This window comes from Dunckerocampus dactyliophorus, chromosome 11 (assembly GCF_027744805.1).
Source record: "Dunckerocampus dactyliophorus isolate RoL2022-P2 chromosome 11, RoL_Ddac_1.1, whole genome shotgun sequence".
Taxonomy (NCBI): Eukaryota; Metazoa; Chordata; class Actinopteri; order Syngnathiformes; family Syngnathidae; genus Dunckerocampus; species Dunckerocampus dactyliophorus.
This window is the reverse complement of record NC_072829.1, coordinates 16,010,971-16,023,061: the sequence shown is the minus strand read 5'-3', so window position 1 is coordinate 16,023,061 and position 12,091 is coordinate 16,010,971. Positions and strand designations below refer to the sequence as shown.

The following is a 12,091-nucleotide window of genomic DNA, read 5'->3' as shown; positions in this document are numbered from 1 at the left end:
TAAAAACTAAAAGATCAAATAGAAACAAAGAAACGTACTACAATAAAATGTTTAAAACAAGAAATCGAAACAATAAAAGCCAAAAGTCCAAGAAGTAGGTAAAAAATAAATAAGTAAACTTAATTTAAAAAAACTAAAATATATAGAACCAATAAAAACTTAAAAAATAATAAAAGACACAGAGGACCACACGACTCACGCCGAGTTAAAAGCCACAGAATAAAAGTGGGTTTTAAGACGAGACTTAAAGCTTTCAATTGTGGGGGCCGTTTTTACATGAGGGGGGAGAGTGTTCCACAGCTTTGGGCCGACAACAGAAAAGGCCCGGTCTCCCCTGGTCTTAAGTCTGGTCTTAGGCACCACCAGTTGGAGCTGGCCTTCGTACCTCAATGTGCGCGCTGGAGTGTAAATTTGGATGAGGTCCGAGATGTACTGAGGGGCCAGCCCATTCAAGGCCTTAAAAACAAACAATAAAATCTTAAAATCAATTTTAAAATGCACAGGCAACCAGTGCAGGGAAGCTAAAATTGGGGTAATATGCTCCCTCTTTTTGGTTGCTGTTAAAAGCCGTGCTGCAGAGTTCTGCAAACTCTGTAAAATCTGTATTTACATGTTCTCTTACTAACAACAAGTAAGACAGGTTAGTCTTAATAAATGTACAAATAAGCATCCAATGAAAATAATGCTGGCAACAATACAATTTTGAAAGCTGCACATTTCTATGTGACACAAACATCCGTATAAGAACAAAGTAAAGTGCAAAGTATGAAACTCTGGCCTAATACAATCAGCGACATTATAAACTGGGATCATTCAATTATTCTCCGCTAACTTCTCAGTGATTTTTCCTGAGGTGTGATATTAGATTAGAAGTATCAAAGGAAGACACCTTACTTCCCCCTCACAGCGCTTTACAATCACTGCAAATAGATTGCATCTATACAATCAGAAGATGAAGCTTGCAAATAATTCCAGACCGCAGACGTAGTGAACTAATTGTGTGAAGCACTGTCATCACTTGCATGCCAATATCATCATTGGCAGAAAAAATGATACCAATATGATCTGATATCTCACCTTTAGGCCAAAATCGGACATCCCTACTTCTTGACATTTCCTGGAAATCTGTTTGTACTTGTGGTTGTAATAGTTGCCCTCTCTTTTGGGCGTGTATTTTTTTTATTGATCCTACTTATATTAATCCTAGCCCCACTCTGCTGTGTACTGCATTGTGTTGTACAGCACACACATGTTTTGATGGCAAGTTGAAGTATGAATCTTTGTCTTTAGGGAACGAGAGACTACAACCCAAAGCAGATGGCAATCAGAGAAAAGGTTTTCAACATCATCATCAGCTGCTTCAAACGTCACGGCGCAGAAACCATCGACACTCCTGTTTTTGAACTAAAGGTAAAAAATCACACAAATTGTACTTGTTTTGGAAGCTTGGATTGATTTGTCCTTGGTGGTCTGCAGGAGACCCTGACAGGCAAGTATGGAGAAGACTCCAAGCTCATCTACGACCTGAAAGACCAAGGAGGAGAGCTATTGTCCCTCAGATATGACCTTACCGTATCCTTCATTGGCACATCCTTCATCCTAGCCTTGCACACAACCTCATCCTGTCTTTTAGACAACTACAGGAGTATCTCACTAAATGAGAATATGTCAAAGTTCATTGATTCCATGAGTTCAGTTAAGACCAAGACCAATGAAAAGCTCGGGAAGTATGGCTAGGGTAAGCTCGGGTATGACGTTCCGAGTTTTGCTTTGTGTTTATGAATGTGCACCCGTAAATTAATGAAAAACTTACTTTAGGTCCATGAACACCAGACTCACTCAAGAACTAGTTACAGCGGTAAGTATACACTATCCCATATTGCTGTCACCACTGGACTGTCTACCCAGATATCGTAGGGATGACGATGAGGTAGTCCATCAGCAACCTCTTCATTGCAAAAAGCTACCCTCGACTGCACCGCGCCAAAACAACATAAGCAAACTCAACTGTCTTCTCTGCAAACACACAGTCAGGACTCATGTCACGTTCGCAGACAGTCGACACTCTTTAACACTACAGTACACATACAGTAATTGGCAGGCCGCTACAGCATTTTTGAGCGTAAAAGGATCTGCTCCGATGAAAGCGAAAGAAATAACTATCAGTGTCGTGATCTTATTGACATGGAAAGGTTGCTAGTACTTTGGTTAGTGCAGAAAAGATGATACTGATATGAACCAACATCTCATTCATAGTCTGTCAGCCAATATTAGCGGACATCCCCAGTGTACAGTTGTCCCTTGCTACATCGCAGTTCGAGCATCGCACCCTCGCTCAAACTGTTTGGTGGTTGAATACCTCTTATTAATGATAAAAAATATGGATATATATAAGCAAATTGTGCTTATTTTGGCCTAATTAAAGCATTTTCCAACATTCATTCATTTTCATTTCCACTTTCATTGAGTTATATTACATGGTTTAAAAAGGACTGTTTGGACTTGACTTTTTTTCTGTTTTCAATAAAGATATTTTCACACATTTTGGGTCTGTAGTTATAATACCATAAAAAAGTGCCCAAGGTTATCATACCGTCAAATCTCATACCGGCCAAGGCCTAGTTCTAACAATGTTAAAAAACTTATTTTATATTCCATTTCTAAATAAGGAATCCTACTTCGTGTAACTTCACTTATCACGGTCCAGTCTGGAACCATTTCACAGCAATAAACGAGGGATTACTGTTTATACTGTGTCATATTCGCACATCTGAAACTACTTCCATGATATACAGCACATTGCCCGCACATTCACGATTCAGCATCTGCGACCCTGCAAATTTTTGGTGAAAAAAGTATTTTTTTTGTTCTCCAGAAATAGGCCATTTTTTCCGCAGAAAATATATCATTCACTGTAAGCGGTTAATAACTTAAAAAATAGGTGATAATACAGGTAAAATGCCCAGCATACATGTACCACTGTTAAAAAAATGTAAACATTTTTACATGTTTGTGTCTTCACTGATGTTCTTTCAGACATCAAGCATTGAGAATTCGCCCTTTGTTCTGCGGTCCTTGAACACATCATAGATGCTATGAGACGCAAAAGGGAAACTTATGTATAACTTGTACACTGTTACTCCGATCCCATCTGCTCATGCATCATCTTACATTCTAATGTATTAGTAGTGAGTATTTATACATTTTATACTTTAAAAGTGTGTAGTAAGTGTGTGAGGCATTTTGAAGAGAGAAGGGGAGAGGGTTCAGTACGAAATTGGAGGAGAATGTCCACGTCATGCAAGCAGGAGGTGTTGTTTTTATGGACGGATCAGTCGCTCGCGGAAAAGCGGGGATGTATTGTATTGTTTTCATCAAGGAATATCCAGCAAGCCAAACAAAGAACAAACACATCCAGCCTGTCTGAAAACATGTGTTGGCCTTAATACCCTCATTTTCAGGTTCCATTCGCTCGCTACCTGGCGATGAACAAGATCAGCAACATCAAACGCTACCACATCGCGAAGGTCTACCGCCGCGACAATCCTGCTATGACACGCGGACGCTATCGAGAGTTTTACCAGTGTGTGAGTCATGGCTTCTTCGATGAAATGCTGAACAAATAGTGCTTCCTTTGTGGGGCACTCTTGAGTTGATGTGGTGAAACCTCCGTGCCAGTCATCAGAGATGCCGTCAAAAGCGGATGTACACCCTGCCAAATGTCAAGGCCATTTGAATCAGATGATAAGCATGTGGAGGACTTGTTTTGGAGAGAAGAGGACACTAGCCTTGAGCAGATAATCATAGCAAGGCTTTGCATGTGTATCTTAGCAGAAATACTTACAGTATGTATGTTGGTGCATAATTAGAATTAATATTAAGAAAATCAAATGGAATAATGGACACCTTTTTAGATATCAGGCTGCAGTGTTTACCTGGCAGGTGTCATTCCCTGAAACAGAAACCTGCTACTGCAAGTTCATGTTCACAGCCGTTGATGGCCAAATTGTTGATGAATGATTGTTTGTTGTAGGATTTTGACATCGCAGGGCAGTATGACAGCATGGTTCCGGATGCTGAGTGCTTGAGGATTGTTCATGAAATCCTCAGCCAGCTGGACCTTGGGGACTTTCGCATCAAGGTAGGATTTCACTGACGGTTGACAGTCATCTTTTGCCGAAGAGCGCCATCATCTCCGTTGCCATCTGCTCCCGTTCCAGGTCAATGACAGACGCATCCTGGATGGAATGTTTGCTGTGTGCGGCGTTCCAGACGACAAGTTCCGCACCATCTGTTCCACAGTGGACAAACTGGACAAGGTATGCAGAATGACTTGTAGAAGGAAGAGCATAGTAACGTCTCATCTTTGACTTCCAAGGTAGTAACCATAAGCAGGGTGTGGAACAAGTGTTTGCCCCCTTCTTGATTTCTTACTTTTTTGCATGTTTGTCACACGTAAATGCTTTAGCTCATCAAACAAATTGAAATACAGTAGACGCCCCTACAACGTAAATAATCCGTTACGAGAACCTTTGTTATAGGGTTTTTATGTTATACCAAGCGTAAAATACATGTAAATAGCTTAATCCGTTCCAAGATCTTCCCAAACTCACCCCTTTGGCATTTCAAAATATTCAAAGTCCACCAAATATGGTGGGAAAATATAAGAAAATGTTAGCATAAACATAGTAGAGTAACATTCCAATATAACATAAGGTACTAAATAACATTACTGTAAATGAATAAAACTGAAAAACAAAAACAATCCTACCGTTCATGAGATGTCTTGATCAGGAGCACAAGTGGAGGCAGGAAGGAGGAGGAGGACTAGCCTGAGTCGAAACGCGGCTCAAAGAGTCTAAGAGTCAGCTGGTCTCACAGACAAACGCACACGTACTACACGATAATGCTGTGTGCAAAATTTTAATTTGTAACTTAACTTAATTGTTTGTTAGTTTCAGGGGGACTACAAAGAGCAAGGAGTTTGAAGGGACAAGCCTGTCTCTCGCACAAACTCACGTACGCGCTGTATAAGTCAGCCAACGAGATGAGAGCGGAGGCGGTGCCCCGATAATCAGCCAATGAGATGAGAGCGGAGGCGGTGCCCCAAAAATCAGCCAATGAGAGCGTGATGCGTCAGCAAGTGTTAGTCTGAACTTGAAGTTGATTGGAAAAAAAAAGACTTGCACCGACTTGACGTTTTATGTTATATGGAATTTCTTCTGTAATACGATTACATAAATTCTTTATGTTCAGTGGAATTTATGTAAAAGGAGGTTTATGTTATGCGAGGTACTACTGTATTAGTCATTGACAACACAACTGAACACAAAATGCAAACTAAGACTAGTGCTAACATGGGACCTCTATAAATGTTATCCATTCAAAGGATTTCGATGACTTTGTTCCCAAGAAAGGTACTGTATAATGTCACAGTGGTTTGGGTTTGCCGCCGCAGATGTGGAACAAGTGGTTGCACGCTGCAGTTTGTCTAAATCCCATTGCAACAAAACACAACAAACTTATTCCAGCATGTAAAACATGAAGCCATCCTTTACAAAGGGAACAAGACCGTTACAAGTACATGTATCCCTGAAGTTGTGGCATTGTTTGAAGCTAGAGCTCATGAAAAAATGTCAAGTGTGTATTTTTCTTCACACTCAGTTATGAGAGGTCATGTTTTTGAAAACGGTCTCGCTTTTAAACAAGTCTGTCTCCTTTTCTCTTGGAGATTATACAATAAAGTATCTATCTAAACTACAAAGTATATATTTGAAATAAATAACAGTTGCCACTTTCATTCCATGAGGGGAAACGGGATTACTTTTGTTCAGTTTTTGATAATAGGATTTTTTTATTTTTAAGTACAAAATCTGAGATCTTCTTAAGCCATATTGCCCAGCCCTGATATGTCGTATGTGGAAAAGAAGAGAAGCAAGATGATGCAATACAGAATGAGTCATCATGATTCGTGACATCTTAGAATCCCATATTTGAAATCACTTTTTTTTGTCATTTTTTAATTAACGTATTTATTTCAATTTTTGTTTCCTTTTAGTGTTTTTTTTTTTAATTCACTTTTGTCATCCTTATTGGTTTTTCTTTAATTTCACTTTTTTGGTCATCATATGTTTTTTTTTTTTTTTCAATTTCACTTTTCGTTCCCGTTAATGTTTTTTATTTCACCGTTGACATCTTTAATGTTGTTTTTTTTTCACATTTTATCTAAATTTTTTTAAATTTCACTTTTGGCATTTTTAATGTGTTTTTTAAATTCCACTTTTTATCTAATTTCACATTTGTCATCTTTAATGTTTTTTTTGGGGGTGGGGGATTTTTTCACTTTTTAGTAGGGGTGTCACAAGATCTCGAGAATAAAATGTGATGTTATTTTTCGTTTAGACAAAAGGTGTGTGGTGAGAACAGGGTAACCAGAAGCCAATCAGACTGAACTATGGCATCCTACTGTGAATGATGATACACGTGATATGGACGTGGCAGTGCGCGAGGCAGGAATGGAACCGCACATTAAGTGCTTTACCCTTGTACCTGCATTGTTTTGTGACTCAATTAAAAAAAAAAAAAAAAAAAAAAAAAAAAAAGTTTGTCCAGTCATATAGCTTGTCATATAGTTTTCTGAAAAGTAACATTAAAATATCATCTTGCCTTGTTCTCGTGAACCCACTCAAGAACCGAATATATCATGACACCCCTACTTTTTTGTCATCTTTAATGTTTTTTTTTTTCATTTTTTTTAAATGTCACTTTTTGTCATCTTTGTTTTCTTTTTTTGACATGTTAAAAAAAACTCACTTTTGTGTCATAATTAATGTTTTTCTTTTTTAAATGTCATCTCTTTTATATATTTTTTAATACAATGTTTTTGTCATCTTTTAATATTTTTTTTTAGGGATATCCGATAATATCGGCTGACTGACATTATCAGCTGATATTTGCATAAAAGTTAGACATCGGTTCACATCGATACGCAGGTGATGACGTGTTCCACACAGCAACAAGCTTGCTAGCTCAGTTAGTATGTCGGCTGTGTGGAATTATTTTCGCGTTTTGGTTTGTAAATACAGTGTGGACCAAAAAAACGTATACACACTTTAAATAATCGTAAACCAGGTCTTTACGTTATAGTTTGTTCAATTTTCTCAATGTAATAGAATTGACAAACGTGATTATATTGTTGATTATTCATGTTGAATGGCTGCTCTCAATTCAGCGACTGTTGCAGAAATACCTTTTAGGTATTTCCATAAAAAAAAAAGTCTAGTTGCGTGAGGTCTAGTGAACGCGGAGGGGATTCAATGAAACCCCTTCGTCCGATCCACCTGTTTGGCAAGATCTCATCAAGGAAGGCTCTAGCATCGTGATGCTGAAACTCCTCATCTTTAATACTTGGCATGACAGACTGTTGCAGTAAGTGGATACATTTTTTTGGGACGCCTGTATGGTCACGTGAGGGTGTTAATAAGATGTACAAGCTCAACACAGCGAAAGGAAGGCAGTCTGTAAGCTCAGGAGGCACGCAGCTTCATCTCAACCATCGCACCACACAGACTTCAACTTTGTTTGGTCATGAGCCCAAAAACAAAACAGTACACTTCCTGCCTTCACAATAAAAACACGGTGCATAACATATAATTATTATAAATCAAATATTGTATAAATAGTATTTTTTAAATCTCACCTTTTTCTCATCTTTAATGTATTTTCTTTTCTTTCTTTTTTTTTCCATTGTGCTGCTGTTGTGGTGCAACAGCTGCCATGGGAAGATGTGAAGAGGGAGATGGTGAATGAAAAGGGCTTGTCAGAGGAAGCGGCAAACCAGATTGGGGAATATGTCAGCATGCAAGGTGAGAATACAAACACAAAACACACATTGTATCACTGCTGATGTCATGGCTGAAGAAGTACTTCCTGTATCTTGCATGCTTGTTAATGTGGTTTATGATACATGTACTACTGTATTTATAGTACATAGTGCAGGTTTAATGCGTGCTTGTTAATGTGGTTTATGGTACATGTACTGTATTTATAGTACATAGTGCAGGTTTAATGCGTGCTTGTTAATGTTTATGGTACATGTACTGTATTTATAGTACATAGTGCAGGTTTAATGCGTGCTTGTTAATGTTTATGGTACATGTACTGTATTTATAGTACATAGTGCAGGTTTAATGCGTGCTTGTTAATGTTTATGGTACATGTACTGTATTTATAGTATATAGTGCAGGTTTAATGCGTGCTTGTTAATGTTTATGGTACATGTACTGTATTTATAGTACATAGTGCAGGTTTAATGCGTGCTTGTTAATGTGGTTTATGGTACATGTACTGTATTTATAGTACATAGTGCAGGTTTAATGCGTGCTTGTTAATGTGGTTTATGGTACATGTACTGTATTTATAGTACATAGTGCAGGTTTAATGCGTGCTTGTTAATGTTTATGGTACATGTACTGTATTTATAGTACATAGTGCAGGTTTAATGCGTGCTTGTTAATGTTTATGGTACATGTACTGTATTTATAGTACATAGTGCAGGTTTAATGCGTGCTTGTTAATGTTTATGGTACATGTACTGTATTTATAGTATATAGTGCAGGTTTAATGCGTGCTTGTTAATGTTTATGGTACATGTACTGTATTTATAGTACATAGTGCAGGTTTAATGCGTGCTTGTTAATGTTTATGGTACATGTACTGTATTTATAGTACATAGTGCAGGTTTAATGCGTGCTTGTTAATGTTTTTTTTCATTTTGGAGGCGGGATGGACTTAGCTGAGCGCCTCCTTCAGGATGAGAAGATGTCTCGGAGCAAGCAGGCTTCTGCAGGTCTGTCAGACATCAAACTGCTCTTCAGCTACTTGCAACTTTTTCAGGTTACAGACAAGGTATGAAACAGCGTACACACGCACACAAACACCCTTGGTGTTGTGTAATCTTGTCATATTTGGTGCCCTCCAGGTGGTGTTTGACCTGAGTTTGGCTCGGGGTCTGGACTATTACACAGGAGTTATTTATGAAGCAGTGCTGTCTCAGGCCTCCGCCGAGGAACAAAATGGCTGCCCTGCTGATGAGGGCGTGAGCGTGGGCAGTGTCGCTGGAGGAGGACGTTACGACGGACTGGTGGGCATGTTTGCTCCCAGTGGCAAGAAAGTACCGTGCGTGGGCGTCAGCATCGGCATTGAGAGAATCTTCTCCATCATGGAGCAAAAAGCAGAGGTAAGATCTTTGTCAGATGTGACATTTTTTTAAATACCTGCTCATATTCGCAATCTTTCTCCCAGGCTTCAGAGGCCAAGATTCGCACGACTGAGGTGCAGGTGATGGTGGCGTCTGCGCAGAAGAACTTGATGGACGAGAGGCTCAAACTTGTCACTGAACTTTGGAACGCTGGAATCAAGGTGCGGCTTTTCTCAGCATTTCTCTTCGTCATGTTGCCGATGGCAGGAATGATACTTACTACTACCGTAGAGCAGGGATCTGCGACATTTACGGGCAAAAGAGCCATTTGCCGCCTCTTACACTTACGCTATAACAGCAGAATACAACAGATATCAAGCATACAGGTAAGCCCGCGTCATTGGCAGCCCTTTTCTTTTTTGGGGGGGGGATGTATTCATTGTTAGCTTACCGCAGGGGGGAAAAAGGACATCTCTCTCATGTCTCACCGCATGCATCCTCTCACTCAGCCAATTACCAGTCAGAACTCAGCCAGGATGCGCGGTCTAAGAGACAGTCGGATGTTTCAAAGTGTTTATCAAAAACAAAAGTGCATTTCCACCACTGCAGTGTTGTTAAAAAATCTACAACAAGGAGGCTGACCCCTGATCTAGATTATGGTATCATCTGGATCATGTTATTAACGCTATCATCATCTGGATCATGTTGACTCATTCAATCCCAGCCGTTTTTCAGTACCAGCAGATTATTCAAGGCACACAATATTGTGTTCTGTGGCGAAATAAACATGGAACCTACCAAAAGAAAGATTAGACTCCCGTCTTTCATCAGGGAAAAAAAAGTTTGTTTGTACCTTTATCCCTTGGAGTGGTATCACATGGATTGTTTTATCGTGTGTGCAGGCAGAGGTGATGTACAAGAAGAATCCCAAATTGCTGAGTCAGCTGCAGCACTGCGAGGAGACGGGGATCCCCCTGGTGGCAATCCTTGGAGAACAGGAGCTGAAAGACGGCGTCGTCAAGCTGCGTGACGTCACCACCAGAGAGGAGGTACCGTTGAGTCAGCAATGATTCATTTTTCCATATTGGATATAAATGAAACCAAGTCAACACACCTTGTATCATAGATGACAACACTAACCTATTGGACTAAAAGTAAACATTTTTATTTGGATTAGTCAAACAAAATAGTGTCACACATAAAAAAAAAAAACAAAACTATGTTTGCCATTTTTTTCTGTCAGAAATACAACTCAAGTTGATCATTTGGCATCTTGATAAACAGCTATTGTCTATTATTTTCCAAATGCATTGTTTGCATGTATCAATATTACCGAAAGATTATTTTCTAGATCAGTGGTGGTCTAATAATGTGTTTAAACGCTATACTTGTTCTTCACTGTCACATAATTATGGTTGCACATTACTTACAGACACATACGTCTCCAAGGCAGAAGCATATAAGAAAGTATTCCGTAAAAAAAAGCATCCAGCGTGCTCTGTATCATTCAATTTGTGTGCCTAAAGACGTCACAAGCTCAACTCAATGAAGTATTGTGGCCACAAGGTGTCGCCAAAAAACACCCACCACCTCACTTTAAGGGAAAACCGCACTTTTTTTGGAATTTTGCCCATCATCCACAATCCTTATGTGAAACATGAACACATATTTGTTTCCCTTTTCTGTGCGTTCTAATGAGAGGAAACGAGTTAGTATGAGCCAGCTAACATTACACGTCATGGGAGGCACCTATTTCGACTATGAAAAAACTAACGTTTTAGCGTTTTATATATACATCCTGTGATCATAACATGTAATACTTACAGTATCATGTCGTATTTTGATGATTTAAAACATTACCGAAACTTTCCTAGGTGCATTGATTTCACATAGCCCATAGGAGCTAACGCTACTTCCGTCAACAACAGTGATGACACTTACAATGTCCGCTCTCATTGGGATGGCTGTGTCTTCCAGCACAAGACAAGTCCTCAGGTAAAAAAATTCTGACAGCAGACGAGCATCTTGTTGAGTCTTCGTAGTAAAATTGAGAGCCAGTAGTATCCACTCTTCCGTCTGTCCCATTGCAGTGGCATGAGGCGTTGTGACGCTGAGACTAGCGGCTAGCAAGGCGTCGTGTTACTCCGCCATATAAATATAGTTTGTTAGCTTCTACAATAATATCGCTGTAGCTTGGTTAATATACAGGTCAGTTATGTAAATGGAACACCTGGCATTTTTTGTAGGGTTTTAGCGTCAAAATAAGTGCCTCCCATGATGCGCATTGTTAGCTGGCTCATGCTAACTCCTTTTCTCCTGTTAGAACACACAGGAAAGGGAAAGAAATAAGTGTTCATGTTTCACATAAGGATTGTGAATGATGGGCAAAATTAAAAAAAAAAAAGTGCAGTTTTCCTTTAACTAAAAGGTAGCTCATTGCAATTCTGAATATGAACAATTCTGCTCATATTTTGATATATAAGTTGAACGATCAGCCACAAATTTTTTTCCTCGTTTCTATCAGGTTGATATTTCCAGAGCTGATCTTGTTGATGAGATCAGGAGGAGGACCTCTGAGGACCAACTAGTTAAGCCACAAAGACAATAGCTGCTGCATGAACCCATGAAGAACTGTCTGGCCGGAACACAGCGTGATTCTATGAAGACATGAATATCTTTCATATTGTTAATGTAGACACAGTTTGGTGTACACACTTCGTGGTGTACATGTGTAATGTGTTGTCATGCTTTACAGAACATGTCATGATCAGCAATGGAAACATTGGAGAAAGAAAAGTAAAGAATGGATTCCATACAGTATATTTATTGTCTCTCTGACCCTCAATTACTGACAATGTATGCCAATAATAAAACATGTTCATTTGGCCTCTT

The 12,091-nt window shown here is 39.2% G+C and overlaps 1 protein-coding gene across 2 annotated transcripts in view; it reads left to right on the top strand.

Moving 5' to 3' along the window:
• hars (histidyl-tRNA synthetase) overlaps positions 1-12,091 on the top strand; it is a 14,050-nt gene extending 1,959 nt beyond the window's left edge. For both annotated transcript variants that reach the window (XM_054792303.1, XM_054792301.1), the window contains 11 exons: positions 1,291-1,410; positions 1,477-1,572; positions 3,462-3,587; positions 4,034-4,141; positions 4,221-4,319; positions 7,772-7,865; positions 8,780-8,907; positions 8,981-9,238; positions 9,304-9,420; positions 10,102-10,248; positions 11,724-12,091. In XM_054792303.1, the coding sequence (XP_054648278.1) occupies positions 1,291-1,410; positions 1,477-1,572; positions 3,462-3,587; positions 4,034-4,141; positions 4,221-4,319; positions 7,772-7,865; positions 8,780-8,907; positions 8,981-9,238; positions 9,304-9,420; positions 10,102-10,248; positions 11,724-11,807 (1,377 nt within the window). In that variant the 3' untranslated portion in view covers positions 11,808-12,091. The remainder of the gene's footprint in view (positions 1-1,290; positions 1,411-1,476; positions 1,573-3,461; positions 3,588-4,033; positions 4,142-4,220; positions 4,320-7,771; positions 7,866-8,779; positions 8,908-8,980; positions 9,239-9,303; positions 9,421-10,101; positions 10,249-11,723) is intronic.